General features: G+C 37.0%; 1 protein-coding gene across 20 annotated transcripts in view; it reads left to right on the top strand.

The window, feature by feature from the left end:
- The window catches only part of KDM6A (lysine demethylase 6A), a 163,117-nt gene that overhangs the window by 42,279 nt on the left and 100,751 nt on the right, over positions 1-20,087 (top strand). For all 20 annotated transcript variants that reach the window (XR_005102560.1, XR_005102559.1, XM_037376807.1 and 17 more), the window contains exon 4: positions 7,293-7,342. Coding sequence is in view for 18 of the 20 variants with exons in the window: in XM_037376807.1 (XP_037232704.1) it covers positions 7,293-7,342 (50 nt within the window). In the remaining 2 variants the exon portion in view is untranslated. The remainder of the gene's footprint in view (positions 1-7,292; positions 7,343-20,087) is intronic.

The raw sequence follows: 20,087 nt of genomic DNA, 5'->3' as shown, positions 1-20,087 counted from the left end.
GACATGATCGTGGGCCAGTGGGCTTCTCATCACTTTGCTGCTGCATTGTATTTCTGGATGAGGATGTGTGGTTGTTAATAAAATTACTTAGAGGACTATTTAGTGGTTTTTCTTTCTTAATCGTGTCTGCCTTCATTCTGTGTTAAAGGGAAGACATGCTTTAAGCTTCTTTGATTGTCTCTTTAGTACTTTCAGCACAGATCTCTGGAAATGGAGAACAGCCACTTTACTGAGGCCTTGCAACAAAAGACCTGAACTGCATTTTTCTTCTTGAGCTTTGATAATACTATTTTCTTTTGGTTATTACAGATTGAATTACTTAGGTTGGAAAAGACCTGTATGATCACCAGGTGCGACCATTAACCTAGCACTGCCAAGTCCACCATAAACCATGTCCCTAAGTGCCGCATCCACACAGCCTTTAAATACCTCCAGGGATGGTGACTCAGCCACTTCCCTGTGCAGCCTGTTCCAGTGCTTGACAACCCTGTCAGTGAAAGAAATTTTTCTAATATACAATCTAAACTTCTCCTGGTGCAGCTTGAGGTCATTTCCTCTTGTCCTATTGCTTATTATTTGGGAGAAGAGACTGACACACACCTCGCTATAACCTCCTTTTGGGTAATTGTATAGAGTGAGGTGGTCTCCCCTGAGCCTCCTCTTCTCCAGACTAAACAACCCCAGTTCCCTCAGCCGCTCCTCGTAAGCCTTGTGCTCCAGACCCTTCACCAGCTCCATTGCCCTTCTCTGGACACGCTCCAGCACCTCAGGGTCCGTCTTGCACCGAGGGGCCCCAGTGTTTGAGGTGCGGCCTCACCAGTGCCCAGTACAGGGGATGATCCCTTCCCTGGCCCTGCTGGTCACACTAGTTCTGATACAAGCCAGGATGCTGTTGGCCATCTTGGCCATCTGGGTATGCTGCTGGCTGATGTTCAGCTGGCTGTCAACCAGTACCCTCCGGTCCTTTTCCACCAAGCAGTTTTCCAGCTACTCATCCCCAGGCCTGTAGCGTTTGTGTGGGGTTGTTGTGACCCAAGTGCAGGACCTGGCACTTCTCCTTGTTGAACCTCATATAACTTGCCTCAGCCCACCAGTCCAGCCTGTCCAGATCCCTTTGTAGAGCTTTCCTATCCTCAAGCAGATCAGCACTTCTGACCAACTTGGTGTTGTCTGCAAACTTACTGAAAGTGCAGTCAATCCCCTCGTCTAGGTCATTGATGAACATAATAAACAGGACTGGCCCCAGTACTGAGCTCTGGGGAATGCCACCTGACTGGCTGCCAACTGGATTTAATGCTACTCATCACCCCCCCTCTTTGGGCTTGGCCATCCAGCCTGTTTTTTACCCAGCAAAGAGTCAATTCCATTGACTCAACCTTTGAATTCCCTCACATTTTGATGTCTTTGATTTTACGGCTCAGCAGTGTTCATCTTGCTAGCTTAACATACTAGTGTGCATAAGTGCTGCGCTGCATAATAAGCTGTTTCCATAACCTGCCTATGTCTCCTGGGTGTTTAACAATATTTATTTTTCCTGGAAGCATTGTCAGATTTAAAGCAACTTGTGCACTTTCCTTGCTTCCCTTGTGCAGTTCTTCAGCTAATTTTCTATATTAGTATTTTTTTTTCATGTCAGATAAGCACTAAGAAATGTTAGTGCTTGTATGAAAATCAACGTTAAAAAAGAGATTTCTAGTTAAGAAAACAAGTACTCGGTTACACAGAAGAACATGGTGTTTTGAGTTGTTTTAAAGTTCTTTTTCCAGGGATATGTCATCAAATTAATGCTTGCTCTTTTTAAATTTCAGCAAGCCAAAAATCTGCTAGTCGCATTTAGCTTTGCAAGGTGCCACTAGATGGTGTCAGTATCTAGTTCACTTTTTCCTTACGCAAGCACTAAAATACTCAAAGCTCCTCCATGTTTGCATCACTTTCAAAGGCTTCTCAAATTTTAAGGTGTCATAAAGTGGGTTTGTTAGAGCAGATCATAAAAGCCATCCTTCTGTGACTGTATGATTTGTGATTAGGTATGTTAAAAATTACAGGTGTGTGGATGTCATTCTGTTTCACTCTCCATTTTCACCTTGTTTGTTTAGGTGATGTGTTTATAGACTCTGGATATGAAAAGAGGTTGTCTGTTGTATTACTGAAACAATCAGGTATTTTATAAAGTTTTACCATTTTTTAAATAAAATTAAATAGATATAAAAACCCCCAGTATCATGAAAACCACATACATGGTAATTATGTAAAATCTATTTTGTGTTCTGTATGGGAAATCAAGGAATCTTAATCAAGCTTGTCCTGATTCTGAGACATCCCTTGACCCTGGTCATAGTAAGAGAGGAAGACAAACTCTTAGGGGCAAATAGTAAAGGCTGTCAGTGTTGAAGTAAGTAGATACTGCCAAGTGGGTAGTTCTGGGTGGGTGTAAAAACCTGTAAGAGGAAACCAGTGGACTGTGACTGTATTAACTCATTGAAGATCAGCTCTGCACTAGGTGGCAGAGGGTTAAAGACAGATTCTGAAGTGAGCATGAGCTGAGGAGGTTTCTTACAGCCCAGTAGTTTTGATACTTTGGGTGGAAAGATGGTGGTTTTCTTTCCAGAGCTATTTTAGGTAAACATCCTTTTATTCTTATCAAGCGATGTATCTGATGGCGATTGATTTGAAAAGCTACATATACCTTTGGGGCATACAGCACCCCTACCACTCCCTATTTGGAGTAGGATTGTAAATTGGTGTATGCTGGTCAGTAGGTTGTAGGGTTTTCAAGAGTCCGATCAGAAGGATTACCTGTGAGGGAAATAATGTAAATTGCCAGGTTTTGGGGAAGATTGTAAACTGATACATTGAGTAATGAAATGCGGGGCAGAAGGATGGAGATAGGTAACCATGAGCACCTTTTCTAGGAATTCTTGAGTCACTTGTCCAGTGTTGTTTTAGATGTCTGAATGTGGTTGCTCAGTTTTGTGCTTTTAAGGTTTTTTTTTTTTTTTTTTTTTTGTGGTTGACTGGATCATTTTACGAATATAGTTGAGAGTGAAGCAAGAAACACTGTCCCACTGTTGACATCAATCCTGTTCTTTTTGAGCCTGGACATGCAGTTTCTAGATGCTCAGGAGTGTTTTGCATGTTGAAAAAAAGAAGTCTGTATTTAGGCTCCAACAATTCCATATGTTTAAGAATTTCAGTGGCACACTTTTAGATTGGAAAATCTCAATTATAAGTTTGTAATCAGAAGATTTGTCTGCAGAATTCTGCTGTGCTTAAGAGTGATTTCAAAGCATTCATTTCACTCATTTCGTTATGTTTAAAAGAGGGCATCTTAACTGAAACAAGGTAATTCACTTGTATATGTAAAAATGAGAGGTAACCCTATGTTGAAAGAGGGGCAGTAGTTCATAAAATTTTTTTTTGGACAAAAATTGTCTCACCTTGGAATGGCAGTCTCAGATGAAAAGTAAAGGTGAAAGTGACATTGCAGCTTGTAGTGTTGGGGTGGGGTTTTTTGTTGGTTTTGTTTGTTTAGGGGTTTTTTTAATATTACTAATGTGATGAATGACACAAATTACTTTCTCTGGTTTACTGAAAAGTGAAAAGAATATCATCCTATAATTATTTCAGTGGAGACTTGTGAAAATTTTTATTGCTCAGAAGATTCACTTGCTCTTTTTTCCTTTTTAATCTAGAATAAAGTTTGTAATTTAAGGGGTTTGCACTCATTTCCTGTAGCTATAAACTTAATTCAATGGAAAAGTTGCTTGTAGTTCCATAATATGCCTTTTAGATAAGATGTTCTTGTTTCTACACCATGGAACTCAGGATAAATGTCTGCACACCGACGACTCCTGAGGGAGTAGAAAGTCTGGTGTGGTTCAAATTTATGTTTCATGTTCTGCTCCTTTAAAACTAGTAGGTTGGTTTAGTTTTTCAAAAATCTTGCTTTCATAATTTGATTTCTGTCTTACATGCAGGATTCTTCTAAGGGTTATGCTTGATTAGGGATGTTTCATGTGGGCTCTGGCAAAAAAATCCTGTCTCAAACCCCTTTTATTTCTGTTTTTTTTCTGCCTGGTCCTTAAGTCCTTTTCAGCAGGGCTTGAGTGCTTGTGGAGTTAATCTTTAATCTAGATGTAAAGGGGGCAGAAATAAACTTTCACAGGTAACTAACTAGCTGTAAGTTGAGCACTTGTTAAATACTGAAATTGGGCATCAGTAAGTTTCTAGCTGTCTTACCTTTCAGAATGAGGAAAGGGACATTTAGCTTCTGTATTAGAGATCCCTCCATGATTCATTGTTATGCATTTTTAGCACAACACTGAGAATTTTAGTTTTTAATCTTTCAGTAGAAGCAGAATACTGTTAGCCTAGAAGGAAAGGCTGGATCCCTAGAAGAGGTTGCTGAACCCAGAAGTAGGATTCAGCACCAGACACTGAAGAGGAGGACTGTAGTGTCTGTCGTCTTTCTTCCTCTGGAAGAGTAGTGTGACCTTCCTTACAATGAAGGCCTTATCTTCTTATTGTGTAAACATGAAATATCCTTCAGCAGTCCATGCTTTCCATGTACGTGTTTTTCATTGTAACATAAGCCTGGCATATTAAAGCAGTCATGTCAGCTGTTACTATGGGAAGTCGCTAAACTTTTTGGAAGAATGGAAGAGAAACTAGTAGAATATCATGGAACAAATACTCCTTTCTTTAATACAAGAACTTTTCCATGTGTTAAATGGAGGTGCTAGAATTTCTCTCGGTGAGTTTTTTTGTAAGAGTGACATTGGTGGAGCCACGTTTCCTGTACCTCCCAGTCTTCCTGCTCCCCTGACATGGGGCTTTATCACATCTGAATGAGTGAATAGCTTCAGATGTCTTCTCTCCTGTTTTTTTCAGTGCTGCTCACCTCTGCTCTGTTGTCTCTAGCTGGGAAACAGGGCTGCACACACTCTGAGTAGCTAGGGTTAGGAGCAAGAAGAAAGGGTTGAGCTGTACGTGTTTTTGCTATGCTTGCATAAGGAGTATTTTGGTCACTGAATAGCAGTAAGGTGCTACCCCCTCTCCCCGCGCCCCCCCCCCCCCCCCCCCCCCCCCCCCCCCGCCTTCCCCCCACACCCCCCTTGTCTTTCCTTTGTAGGTCTTCTGTTGCATCTCTGTTTTTGTAGTTTTTTTTTAAACTGTTGATGTTTTATAAACTTGTTAGCAGTACCTTAACTGCTACAAGGAAACATTTCAGCTTTCTTCTTTAATGGATGTGCTTCATGTGGGTACACCTATTTATTTTTTTTTAACAGCTACATTGAAAAAGTTCTTTTATTTTCCCAGTATAAATCCTTAGCATTGTATTTAATGGTTTTTTTTTTTTCATCTTTTTATTTTATCTATATTCCCTGTGTAATTGAATGCAGTACTTTGCGGGGGGAGTTCTCAGTTACCTAAATCTTGTACAATATGGTGCTGCTGACTTAAGTATTTGAAATATGCTTTAACCTTTAAAATTGGGATAGGTACTGCTTGATTTAAAAAAAAAAAAAAAAAAAAAAAAACACAACAAACTTTTTTTTTTTTTTTTTTAAACCTGTGGTGCATTACAAAACTGTTTCATAATATGTGTGTTCCTGTTTGGGAAAGCAAAGTCATTCTCACATTTAAAAGTAAAGTCATTCTCACATTTAAAAGTTAATTATATCTTTCTGTTGAAAAGTCATTAATGATACCTGGGAGAAGGTGAATCTAGGAGTATTTGGGGTAGGAAGTTATTTTGTGTTGTGAACATTCTTTAAGTTATGTTGTTGTGAATTTTCTTTAGAAGGTAATTATAGGATGTGACTGAAATATATGGAGTCTTAAACTTCTAAACTTGCATTGGTAGACTGCAGTCATATCCTTCAGTTTGTACCAAATTTTTTGGGGGGATGGGTAAGGAATTGTATTCTGAAGTTGTGACTTAGCCTGATTGACTAGATTTTTTTAGTAATTATATTCGTCAAAGTTGCATGTAGACATTTACACATACTGCATGTTGATAGTGTAAAGGGTGATGAGTGTTCTGCTGGGTTTCTTTCTACTCTGGGCATCTAAATAAATCATAGTTTAGAGCACCAAAATTAGAAGCTGACTTTGCAAAGTTCCAGTGGTGAGGGGCATCTTATGGGCATCGTTAAGCATTTAAAAGTACAAGGTTGTGAGTCTTCATAGACAGCTGAGTGCAAAGGTGTATTCTTAAGAATAGAAGGATCTGTGTGCCTTGTCGTTATATATGTGTTGCTCTTATTTCACTTAAACTTAAGGACTTTTCTTAAGTTACGGAAATGAATATGCCAGACAGGCATTGATTGAAGAGTGATTAAAATTTAGGGACATGGTTTATCCATAGTGCTTGCAGGAGGTGAACCTGCACATAAAGTACGTATTGTTCTTACTGTCTTTGTCTACTTAGTGTTTTGTAGTTTTTCAGAGCAGAGATTGTCTTCTTTTGTTGTTTGGAAAACACATACTGTGTAGAAACGATTCTTAACTCTTAAGAAGCAAACACTTGAAAAATTAAGATGTTGGTGTTACTGCAGTGAATCATTATTTAAGTCTTCATTTTTAGATGATGCCTAGTACAGTGTTCTTGCAGGAATGTAAAGCCTATTTGCATTGTAGTCTGATGCAGCCTGTTAGCCAAAGGGCAAGATGAATCAAGTAGAATTTTTAGTGGGGAAGAGGGATGCAGAAATGGTGATCTGAGAAATTAATTGCTAAGCAGAGCTAATATTCTACTGAACAGAGCTGTTCTTAGTGCTGTTTTCCAGGTTAGTCTTGGTCTTGGGTGTTGAATAAAATGTAAGCTTTTTTTGACTTGCTTTTGTTTCTCTAGTTACTGAATGAAAGGGCATATGAAATTGATTTCTCTTTGTATGTCCCTTTGCACCAGTTCTTTGGAAATTACAGGACGTCAGGGAGCATGGTAAATGAGCTACATGATTAAATTTTTAAATCTTACAACAGCTTTGTCCAGGATGAAAATCCCAAAATTTCAAATTATTTCTTTGTTATAGGTTTTCTTTAAAATATTGCTTGATTTACATTTGTAAGATTAATAATAAATATACTTTCTGGTTGACATTTCATAAAACAGAATTATAATCTTAAGGAATGCATTACCCACAACAGTGTACTTATTGTGGCAGTGTTACTTTTATTAAACCATTTATCATTTTAATGTTGTGTATTCTGACTCTTAAGGGTTTCTATCTTTTTCTTCAAAGAATATGCAACAAAACAAATTCAACATTAATTTTTCTTTCCTACAGCATTATCTGCATACCAGAGGTACTACAGTTTACAATCTGACTACTGGAAGGTCTGTATATGCTGCTTTTTTTTTTTTTTTTTTTTTAACATATTGTTGTAAATGATTGAATTTCTGAAATAGTTCAATTTCAGTATAAGTTTGGAGTATATATCTGCAGTTACTTTTTGCCATTTTAATTGAGGTTTAATGGAAATATTCACCTATATGTAAGAATTACGACAAATCTAAGCGGAAATAAGTCTTCACACCATTTGTTGAAATGGTAAAACAATTAAGTTGACACATTTTATATTTTTTTTATTATTATCTCTTCAGTTTTTCTTATGTAAGCATAGATACTTGGATACGTATGAGTATTGAGAGAAGCATAACCACTTGAAAGCTGCTGCGCAGGCGTTGGACTTGTACTAGGAAAAATGTTCTCAGGTTGCTTTTTACTTGCACAGATGCCAAATTGTTTAAAGTCCCTTTCAGTATTTTAGATAACATTCTTACGTAACACAGGAGAAAAATCCTGTTAGTATATCTGCCTTATCTGTAAGTCCATGTAGAGGTATCAGGACTTGACATGAATAAAATTTAAAGATTTCTTACAGCCATATTGTCAAAAATATTTAGCATTGTCGTATTGTCACATGAAATAATTTGAAGCTCATGATTGAGACAGAGGTGCAGGAAAGCACGTAACAGTAGATACTTGTGTGGTTTTAAGCAGCTGTTTTTCTTAAAAGTGTGTGTGAGTACATATTTCAAATAGGGATGGCTCACTCTGGAAATATATTAATTCCATGTATATATAACAGCAGTAGAGAAACGTTTTCTGTGCTCTTTGCATTTTATAGGGACTATAAGTACATGCTGAAAAATCCTGTGATGACAACTCCCATTTGAGGGAGTGGAAAAGGAGAAAGGCAGGGTGAATAAAGGTTAGAAGAATAAATTGAAATAAGTGTCTTCTGGCATATGGAAGGAAAGGTCTAATCGGAGGGTCCTTGGAAAATTGTATTGGCTTGTAAGTCCCTGCTCCAGCATAAGTTACAGGAGTGCCATTTTTGCACCAAGCCATTTTGGAGTTGAAGTAGTTTTTTTCAGAAGTTACAACAATAAAAATATTAATCTATTCTTACTTCTTACATGCTCTCAGAGAGTTAAAGATTGCTGTAAATGAGTGTTGAAATCAATCAGTTAATTAAACATCTACTGTAATAGTTTCTGTTGTTTGTACTCTTCCCACGTTAAGCGTTTCAGAATAGCTTGTGACTTGAATTATTTTTTCCCTGGCTTTTGTTCCAGTGGCTCATTATTAGAAGAAGTGATAGGTGATTAGTAAATTATTTTCCCTGCGTTTTAGAAAGTTCAGTGTGAAGTGTAAATGACCATATGTATTTCCGTATATGTATAGAGTGTTATAGTGTGGCTTAGAATATTATCTGCAGTTAAAATAAATGCAAACTCTTGATTGTTTTGCAGTTCCGTTTCAAGAGCACGGATGGCAGTAAAATGTGTTATCTATGCTTGATGTATTGAGAACAATTTCTGTTTGTATGCAGTGGGCTGCTATTGTAACATACCTGTTTCTTGTGTGTATCTCAGGAGTTTTAACGTTGAAAGATTCTTTCAAACTGTTCTGGTTGCAAGCATGAGAGCATTATTTGGAGCTGATGAAAGAGCATTTTGACTTCTCCAGAGGGAAAAAACCACAAAAGGCCCGTAATTTTTCATCAGGGGGACCTCATCTGTGAGGGATACTGTGCTACTTCATCTCATTACAAGCTTCCGTATAAATGTGTAGTCCAAAGTGTTGGTTTTTTTTCATAATGATTTTGGAGCTTTTGTTACTTTTATATGCAAGGAAAAGAGCCTGAAAGAGTCCAAAAACATTTTTCAGTGAAAAACTTTTTTTATGAAACTGATAAAAATCACAGGTGAATCATATTTTATCTTATTAATGGATGATGAAGCTAGTCTAGAGTTGGCAGTGGGAAGCTGCCTGGACTGCATCTAGAGAAAGGTCTTTCCACCTTTCCAAGCTGAGATGATTTCTTGTTTCTTGTTATCCTTAATGCTTTGTATCTGTAAAGAAACTATTTAGTCAAGAATAGTAAGTTTGTGTTGTTCTTTTCATCACCTTTGTGACCAAAAGTGGGCTGTTTTGTTATACTTTGATAAACTTTTTTCCAAAGAGGTACAGATGACTAAATTAAAAAAAAAAAAAAAAAAACCCAACAAAAAACAAACAAAAAAACCCACCAAAACCCAGACACATTATGGGTTTTTTTTAGGAACTTCTTTTTTGAGGTCTTCTTTTTTAATTTCTTGAAGGGTTAGATGTCATCAATTAAGCTGTTGGAATTCATTATGGTAAAGAAAGGGAGAGAGAGAAGGGTGTGAAGGAAGGGTGGTATTTATGAGCTGTGAGGAGAGAGCTGTGTGAGAGAGCTGAGAAATTGCTGGAGAGTGCTGAATCACATGAAAGTTGTTATTATATAAGGCAGGTTTGAAACCAGACAGGAACAGTCTTACAATAAAACTTAGGCAGCATATCTGAAATGACTTACGGTGGTGCAGTGCAAATTTACGTGGTTGAAATAAGTGTCCTGTATGGTCTTTGATTTATAAATTGAAAACTTCTAGAAGAATTGTGAGAGATTTTAGGTTGCTTTGAGTATTGTTTGGCCTCCTTACATAGTAATTTTAGTCTCTGTTGCTTTGGGTTTTTACTGTTGCATGGGATTGGTAATAGAACATTATTTTCATGCATTGTGTGTTATATGATAGTCATTCTACAACTCATTATTTTTTTCCTTTCATGAAGAAAAGCATTTTACTTCCACCCTCTCATAGGTTTTTCTTATGTTCTGGTTTTTTTACCAAGTTGTTTTCTGTCAGAATTTGGTGCATGGACTGTTTTGTCAGTAATACATTAAGCATTTTGTTGATTATGTGGAACAAAGAGAAAGAAAAACCAGAAAACATATTCTGGATATATGTTACAGTGGCAGAACTGAAGGTAGAAGGTTAGGAAGATGCTATATTTTGCCATTTACAGATCAATACTCCCTCCATTCTGGTGAGGTATTGCTTCCTTTTAAAAAGGTAATACCTGTATGGATAGTTTTGAAAGAGCTGGGTTGTGTTATGCTGCATATTCCTAAATAGACCACTTTTTGCAGTAATATTTTCAGACACCCACAGATCAACGTAAAATGTCCTGCAAAATTACTGAGTTTCTGCAATTTTCGTTCTACATAAAAAAGGTATCTTAACTCTGCATCTTAAAAAAATATTTGACTTGAAATTTTAAAATGTGAATATCTCAACTTGGATAAAAGCTGAGATAACTTAATAGAGTTCTAGCATTCACGTAGTTTTCTCAATGTTTCTTCATGTGCTTATGCTAAAATAAATCTCCCTTCTGTGCAATGTACTTCATTCTGATTTCTTTTTAAAACTCCCCTGTGTCAACGTATTGGGGGAGGTGAGGAGGACTGTGGGGGATGAATGGATAGGAAGGGCAGTTCAGGAGAGGTAGACAACCAGAACTGCAGTTTGTAGATTTTGGTGCTACTGAAAAAATAAAGATATCAAGTCTAAGTGTCTGCCATGGTTAGCAGTTTTGACATATTCTGAGGAGGCAGGATTAGAAGGCTCAGCAAGGAGCAAGATATTCCTGATTCTATCCAAACATGATGGCAGATAACTGGCACCTGGAAAAAGTTATTTTAATCATCTCGTGTGGTTGCATTATTATGCAGTTGATCATACTGAACTTTTTTATATAATGTCTGGGTTCAGGTAGGGAAACAGAAATTTCAGTACATGAGTGAGCTAAGTGTATGTAAGTGTGAAACATCTGGATCTCTTGCATTGACATGGTTGCCCAGGGCAGGGGAGACCTAGAAACCTTCCTCCACAGATGCGGGGCCACAAGAGGTTTCGCTTGGAATGATTCCTGGCAGGGTTTTACAGAAGAGCCTGACTGTCCAGTACTTTGATTAAATCTCTGCTTTGGCATGACACTGCTACTGCAGCCCTTATGTGGTTTGATACTTGATTAAAGTATATTTTGGCCTTTTGCAGGCAGGTGACTGTTTCCATATTGTCAGTTAGAAATTGTGTGCCTATAGTTCTTGCAACACAGAATGTGAATAAAGAAAAAATTTTGGTATGGGTACATTAGGTAGCAGCAAGCTCCCATATGCTGATTCTCTGCAGTGTTTCCATAAGCCATCTATTATTGACATCTCTGTGAGTGGGGAATGAATATGTAGCTTTCTAGACAGGTTTTTAGTCAAATCTGGGCAATTGTGGACAAGTTGTGAGGAGCATGAGGACAGCACTGCCATTGTACCTTATTCTGAGGGTGTTAATTCATCAAAGAGAAGAATCCTATCTTGTCTTCAAGGATTTTTGTGAACTGTGTTTCACTGGAGTAACAGAGGGTACACAGATACTTAAACATTTCTATCTGTATGTGAATAAGCTGGATGATTGCCGGGACATAGTATTTAGAAATGCACCTAAGTGAACCTTAAAATGGTGGAGGTTACTGTGAAAATGAGTTACTTCTCTATCAAGTAAGACTGTTTACCACTGACTAGGATGCTAGAACTTAGATTGAGGATGCCTTAAAAAGAGAAGAAACCGCAATTTATTCAGTCATACTCAACTGTAGTATCTCTTTGCAGAGAAGTGCTTGGAGTGTATCAGTAAGAAAATCTAAATACTCCTTGAAATGTTTGAGGAACACTTAATTAGTGAGTTATATCCTCCAACATGAATTCAGAGATAGACATCTTGTTAGCTGTTGACTTTGGCTGGAAAGTTGCCTAGAAGAAAAGGAAATCTGTCAGGCACTCTTTATCATTGTTATGAAAATGGTCCTAATCACCTGTCTTTTTAATAAAGATTTCATTTATGTGGTCAGGGTGAAAATATCAAAGGAGTTTAGTAAACTCCAAGGAGGATTTTCAAAGAGCTATTTTTCTGTGCCAGTGGATTTTAAAAATACCTGGGTCAAGTGTGGTACAAACTGAATTTAGAGTTGCAAGGTTATACTGTAGAAGACTGAATGGTCTAGGTTTGTTGTTTTTTTTTTTAAAAAAAAGGGGGGAAAGAAATTGAAGGAGGGTGTGTGTAGTGGTGCTTTGCTGCTGTTTTTGTTAGTTGTTTTGCAGCAAGAATTGATTTAGTACTGGAAAGCAGCTATTTTGGTACTCCCTGCCTGTGTTTACTGGACATTAGAGCTACTGAGTTTGAACGTTTACCTCAGACCTTCTTCATGTTTGTCTCTTAAATGATTCTTAGAAATTTAATTTTGGCTATATGTTTGCCAATAACAGAACTTCCTCTCACTTTTCTCAGATAATCCTTATAAAACTGAGGAGAATCCAAAACCTTGCAAAGGTACTAAAAAAAAACCCCAAACCGAAGTTCTCTTTAGAAAGCCCTGGACAATGCAACTGTGTATGTGTGTGCTAGTCACAGAAAAGGATGTGATCTTAGTCTGTGCTGAACTGTTGGTTTGTTACAGAAAGTGATTTTGTGATGTTCTTAATTATGTAGACCTAAAGTGTAATTTAATACCAGACAATTTTTTATAGTGCTGGTTTTTAATTAAAACAGTGTAGAAATGTTAGTAGGAGTATTCTTAACCTTATGGCTAAAACACTTCTAATTAGTAGTAAGGTGGTTTTTTTCCCCAAAGAACTACAGTAACAAAAGACTGAGAGTATGTGTTTTTAAAGGTGACCTGTTGCTTGTTTTAATATTTTAATGCAGCTTCACTCCATCTCTTCTGTTTTGGTAGGCCAGGTGTCTTTTTTTTGGTATGTTTTCTTAATACTATAAAATAGGAAAACAATTTAAAAAACATTAATGCTTTAATTTAGTATGTTGTGCTGTCTCTCTTTCTCCAGACTGTAAGTCTGTTCCCCCTTTTTAAATAGTTGGACAAAAAGCAATTACTAGACATACTGATAACAGCAAATAGGAGAAGGTTTTGCACCTTAGAGGATCTGTTATAAAGCAGCAATTTTCCACTTCATTGACTCACAACTGTTTTATTTTCTGCAGTAACCTCAAAATACCAAGTAGTGTTTTTAGACAGAATACATCAAAACTTCCATTATTTTTTAAATTAGATATAAATGCTTGGTTTAATTGAAATAGTACAGTGGTATGGGATCAGTAGAAATTGCTGGAGCAGACGCCTTTCTGAAACAAAAGTTGGAGAAGGCTGTGGGATGCTTTGTGAATGCTGCTTTTTATTCAAGCCCTTATTTTTTTGGAACTTTTTTTTATTTTAAAGGGAATGGCTATCCTTTATAAGGAGCCAGATTTCCCTGTAAGAGTCCTCAGAGAACAAAATTTTAAAATCACAGAAAAAGCCTTTTATATAAATTACTAGCACATAGCAACATGGGGCATGTACAGGAGAAGCAGAAAGACAGAAACAGTCCCTTTCATCAGTGGAGACTTAATCAGAGAAGCATTTAAAGGAAGACTTGATCAGGAAAGCAAGTTTCAAAAATCCTTAATGAAGGTGAAATTTGCTGAGATTAAGGGCATTACAGAAGGTACTGGGAGATGCAGTAGGTGACCTGAAGCTGGGTAAGGTGAAAACCTGCAATTCAGAATATATTTGCAAAATAAAATGATAGAATAGGAATGTAATAAATAGAAGTTTCAGAGAAAATGGAGAATCAGAAAGTGAAAAATAAAAACAGAAATTGAATAAAGATTCAGCGGTTCTGGAAGGCATTGAGAAGGGAGATGTTATTAGTACCTTCTATATACTCTTTATTTCTGTCTTGAAAATGCAGTGCTCATCAGCACAGCACATGGGATTCTATACCACCCCTCACTTTTGACTAAAACAACAGTTTTTAGATGGCAGTCATTTCGCTAGAAGGATTTTGGCACAGACATTCTGGTCATGTTTTGAGAAGTTACGAAATATAACTCTTTCAAGACATATTGTAGACTAAGAGGGAGAGGGAACCATGATGTTATTATGTGTTATGGAACAGCAAATACAAAGCAGAGATAAGTTTGAATGGCCTAATTTTTAACTACTGAAGACAGTACATCATCGTAATGGAGATAAAAAGCATTTTTATGGAATTTAATGGGATAAGCATTTTCAGGAGACTGTGTTGTGGAAAGCAGTCTGGAAACACAGTCTGAGTCTGATACAGCATGATAATGCATGATGGCGAGCTATTATGTCACAGAAAAAAAAAAAAAGAGGGGAGGGAGGAGGCTGAGGAGAGAAATAACTGTAAGACCCAAGTGAGACTGAACAAGTAATACGAGGAAGAGGAAAGTGTGGCTAGAGGAAGAATCACAGGGAGTGGGGGAAGGGAAATTGGGGCCCTGCTGAGAATTTGAATGTAAAGAAAAGGAGAGAAGTGAAAACGAACCTTAAGGCTAAAAGCATATGGGAAGAAAGGAAGGTATATATAGAATGATATAGGAGTGCATTGTGGGAGGTCTGAAATGAGACTTCTACCAGCTTTCTTCCCAACAGCAGCCTCTGTGTCATTAAATACACCAGGCCAAATATCCAAGGAAGACTGTAACTGTTCAGGTGAGGAGCACAGTATCACTCTCCATCGAAGGACCAGGATGTCTTGTGTTTTGAGGAAGGCAGAAGGTAGAGTGTGAAGCACTGAGGATCACTTGGGGAACTAGACAAGCAGATAATAAAAATTCAGTATATTTACAGTTGAGGATGTTACATTAAGGGGGCTTCAACTGATAAAAATGAACATTCTATCCTGAACTTGCTGGAGAGTCCATGGCAAGGGAAGCCGTGAGTGAAGATAACAGAAACGCCTCTCATTAACTAAGCAATGAAGATTTTTAATGTATGTAGCTGTTACTTCAGCTGGTGGTAGCAATTTTCTGTCATAAAAGAAAGGGTTTTCCAGGAAATCAGGAACAAAGGATCTAGCAATTGCACAAAGTCTTTTAATGAACTGCTGATGCACAATACCTGAGGACATATTTTCTATAATATTTAAATTTTTTGAGTGCAGTTGGTAAGAGTGGGTAGTTCTCTTGGTGAAAACTTTGCACATTGATTCTAAGGTATACCAGCAAAACAAAAAGTGGGGGGAGCAGATATGTCATCAGCAAAGGTAATTTTAAAGAAAAATCGGTTAAAAAGTACAACAAAGCCTGTGGGTACTAATATCTGTTTTGCCAAAGATTTTTAAAGCTTATTAATTGCATTTAGATCATGAACTTGTCCCTTGAGTATGTCAAGATGAATAGAAATTGTAAGTGAGAAGATATTTGAAAAGCTAGAACACTGTTAAAAGAACAAGACCTAAGAGAAATTTGGCATATGAGGACTGCTAAATATATGAATTGTGCACCTTACAATCACTCTTCTGTATCAGAATGCTGGGTAGCTTTGTTAACACACTGCAGATGAGGTTATTTCAGCATCTTATAGGTGTGATCAGTTAGTATGATTATTCAGTGATATTAAAAAATGAGGATTCTTAAATGCAAACTATGTTTGTGAAGACTAACTGGAATTCTGCCTTTTGGCAGTAAAAGAATTGTGTGTACGCTTTCAAAATATTTAAGAGAAAATTATTAATAAATAATTAAAAACTCTGGAATGCTGGAAAAGTAATGATGATTACCTTTTTTCTAAAAAATGGTAAAAAAGTGTTGCCAATTACACTTGGTTATCTATAAAACACACAGAATAGAGCAAATTAATAACTGTATTTGGGTTTCAGAAAAAAAAAATTAATATAGGGTGCTAGAAATAAATGTTATTTCCTGTAAATCAGTAAAGCAGACAAGGAAAGAAGTACACATTTTCCTAAAATATGTTGTTAAATGAATACCACCTAGAAAAAAATTGCGAAAATGTATTGTATTTCATGCTGTTAATTATAGAGTAAAGCACGACTGAATATATAGTTTAGAAAAGAGAATACATTTATCCAGGTATTTCTTAAAGGGTAATAAATCTTGAGAGTTAGTTTTGGGTTTTGTGCATTCTGGTGTATGTGTGTCTGTCTAAAATTCTGCCCCTCTGTCAGCTAAAATACAGAGAATTCTTAGCTAGTCTCATGAAGGAGAAAGCAGCAGATACTGTTTTTTACTATTATTAATGTAAATAATACAGCATGTCCAACTTTGTGTACAGTAAAATTGTACAAGGTTGTAATAATTAACTCTCTTACTAGATTATTTACCTAATGAAATCATGACAGGAGGCCATATTCCCTGTCCTTGAAAGGAATCCAGAGTAGGTTTAAAGTCTTAAAAAGAATGAGACTGACCGATTTAACTAATAAATCCTGACATGTTGCCTTTGATCTCCAGATAAATTTGATAAATTGCCGCTTTTTTAAGTGTCTTTTTCAATTAACTGTCATCATACAAAACAAAGGATTTCTCCTCTGCACCTATAAACCATGTACCTGTTTGAGTCACAACAAGTATTAAGTCTTTTTAGGGAGCATGTATGTTGCTCTTTGATAAGAAATATTTTGCATTTGCACTAAACAAAAAAAGTTATTGTTTCAATGTCTGCAGTTCTGAATTTTTTCATTGTATATTCATTCATTAAGCCACTCATCCCTTTCAGTCAGTGGGTTTGTAAGAACTCAAAACTTTGGGAAATCTCTAATATACTGAGAATGATAATGCTAAGAGAGGAAAGAATGTGCTTTGGAGGGTAACTTTGCTTGGGTCAGGAGGAGAAGACAAGACACAATCTCAGAGGGACCCTAACACTCCACCCTCACCCTAGACATGATATTTGTTTCTAAAATATATTAATAACATTTTCTAATGCTCATGCTTCACTCCGGAAATGCAGCAGGAATGCTGTTCTTGTCCCCCTGTATGTATGATCTCTGTCTAGAAGTCCAAATACTCTGGATGGAAGTAATGCAAGTATCATCAGGATTGATGAAAGTCTCCTCTGAAAAGCTTTTTGTGCATGTTGAATTCTCTTATTGCAGAAGTTTCCTTTGTGCAGAATAAAAACCTGTCATCCTTCATCTACTAGTACTTAGAATAATAGCATGCTTCCTTTCTTCGGTCCCTGTGATGTGGAACGTAGGATGCTAAAATATGAGGCATGCTGAAGTGTGGCAGTGGAGAAACTCATCAATTCAGATTGTGCAGAGAGAGGCGTATTTAGTTGAGTAGAACAGTTCTAACTTGAATGGAGGACACACATTCTGTAGGCAGGAATATTATTTGAATGTTGATAAAACTGAATGACCAAATGTTTATTTTTGTAAATACAAGCAACTATATTGACAATGTATGTGATGCTTGCTTTTTCAAAAGTACCCTGTTTGCAGAATGCACACTAATGGTAGGAAGTTCATACTCTATATGTTTGCTTTTTGTTGCATGGAAGAGGTTAAAACAAAACACACCACCCTGTTTTTCTTGTCTGTAGTTTGTAGATTGCTGTTTGATCATAATCTATCAGTAAATACTGAGTTTCCTTAATGAGTGGCGTTTCTTCCCTTCAGAAATAAATCTTAACATTTTAAGCTTCTTTCTTTGAAAGATGAAACATTCGCTTAGTTCTAGAAACAAGAGTTGTTTTATTTTGCAAGTCTCGAGTTTTTGAATTTGCTCTTTTTAGAACTGACATTACAGTTCTAGATTTTTTAAATACTCATTCAAGCATGTACCTAATTATTCTGCTGCATTGTCTCCTTTTCCTGGGGATACAGATTCAGTCTTTTCTGTGTGGTAGGGGTGGGTGGGGGAGGAATGGTTAATTGTACTAGATCCATACACAGTTTAGATAGAGAAGGGAGCAGGTGGGAGAATGGGGAGACACAGACCTTGGGGTCTCTTTCTTAAAGAGCCTACACGTAGCTTGTGTGAGGCTAGTAAGCTCATGCTTTGAAGAAAAGGCAAATCATTTAAAATGTTTGTAGAGCAGTGTTGGAGCATGATTGTGCTCTGCTCTGTGAAGCATCTTTCCAAGGATGAGTATTTAGAGGGGAAATAGAAATAATTTCTGCTTCTGATGTCTCCTTGCCTTCATGGAGTGCATCAGGTGAGATTGGTGCTGAAACCACTGAGTGCCCTCCTTGAAGGGAAGGCCAGGTGTTGAATAAATACTGGAGATTCAAATGCTAAAGTATACTAACAGAAAACAAACAAAACTTTTGAGTTTAGATAATTTCAAGCAAAAGTATTCCTAAATGTATACTGAGGTCTGCAGCTACCTAGAAAACCTGTAGCTGATCATCTGTTCTTTTGCAGCTTGCAAGTTTGTAGTAAGTAGATGGGGATTTACTAGCATTCAGAAGAACCTAGGAAAATACTGGCTTTTGTCACCCTCGGCCACTTCTCTGGACTCCTATATTCAAATTATTTGGCACTAATTCCCAAGTCACTATGCAGAATCATTTTGTTTTGTGCAAGTTAACCCTCCCAGCTTCTGAGGTATAACTCAGAATTTATAACTTCCAGTCTTCATGCTGTGTCATTTTTCTGAACTCATTTACCAGAGGAGTGGGACTGATGAGAGATCCAACATCCTGGACATGGGAGAAATGGCAGTCAGTTAGGGATCTTTCACCCAGTTTTCTTCTTTCCCAGCCTAGTCTTTGTTCTGCAAGGCCAGAAAGTTCCTCAATTCAATTTTATCTGATATTACCAGCGAAAAGAGAAGTATCTTTTTTCCTGGTTTCCTCATTCAGTCTGTCTTTCTGGATTAGGTTTTTACTTACTGTTTTTCTAATTGCACGCATTGGTCTAGTCTCTTCTTTCTGAAATCTCAGGATCATTAAAAAGCCAGCAATAAAACTGTATCACCAGACATCATAAATATGCTGGTGCTGTCTAACGTGTTTTCTAGAAGTATTTTAGGTACTGTTTTTCTCTCTTCCCAAAGAGGATTGGGATCCATTTCATGCATTGACCTGTTGGGACTCTGATTCTTGGGTTCAGACACAGATAGATCCATTCCCAACCATCTTAACAGTGTAATCAGAACTTTGTAAACTCTTCTGAAAACAAGTAAGCTGAAAATCTGATTCCAGTCCTGGTAAACACTGTAGAAGGGATGATGGATCAAACAGGATCCATCAAATGAGGGGTGGGGTGGGGGGAGAAAAATAAATTCAGTCATATGTGCAGTTAGCTTAAACGTTTTTTTTTTGGAAAGCAAAGAAGATTATAAACTTATTATTATTCCAAATGACTATTTTCATTCTGAAAATACGAAAACCCATACCAGTAACAGAGAAAGGGGAATCTGTTTAAACTGGATTAGTGCTGATGGTGATATTTTCTGTGGTTTCTGTTCTGTTGTCAGCTGCTGCAAGAAATTAATGCTTACTGCATCTTTCAGAAGTTTTCATATCACTGGTTGAATAGAAAGTTGCATTAGTTTTGCAGAATGCTGCAGACTTGCAATGTTTTAATGGTTTCAAAAAGCAGCTGGGCGAATTCAGGGAAGAATAATCCATTAAGAGCAATTAAATATGAAGACATTTTGTCTGGCTTTAGAAACCTCTGAACCACAAATCACTGGAGGTTGGGAGGATGTTCTTGGGAAGGGAAGGCTTAAAATAGTCATAGAGAGGTGAATGAAATTACTCTTAGCAGTAACTTCAACAGCAACATTTTAAAAGTTAAATGTTACAGCTGAATTGTATGATAGCCTGCCCCCTCCCTCCATAACTGGAGTTAATGTTTCCATTTGGTGACATAGTCTTTACCTTTTGGAAAGCAAGCATGATTTTCTGATTAAATGCAATCGTTGGATGTTGTCTGGAGC

This window comes from Falco rusticolus, chromosome 2 (genome assembly GCF_015220075.1).
Source record: "Falco rusticolus isolate bFalRus1 chromosome 2, bFalRus1.pri, whole genome shotgun sequence".
NCBI lineage: Eukaryota > Metazoa > Chordata > Aves > Falconiformes > Falconidae > Falco > Falco rusticolus.
Note: the sequence above shows the minus strand (reverse complement) of the source record. Positions and strands in the feature narration are given on the sequence as shown.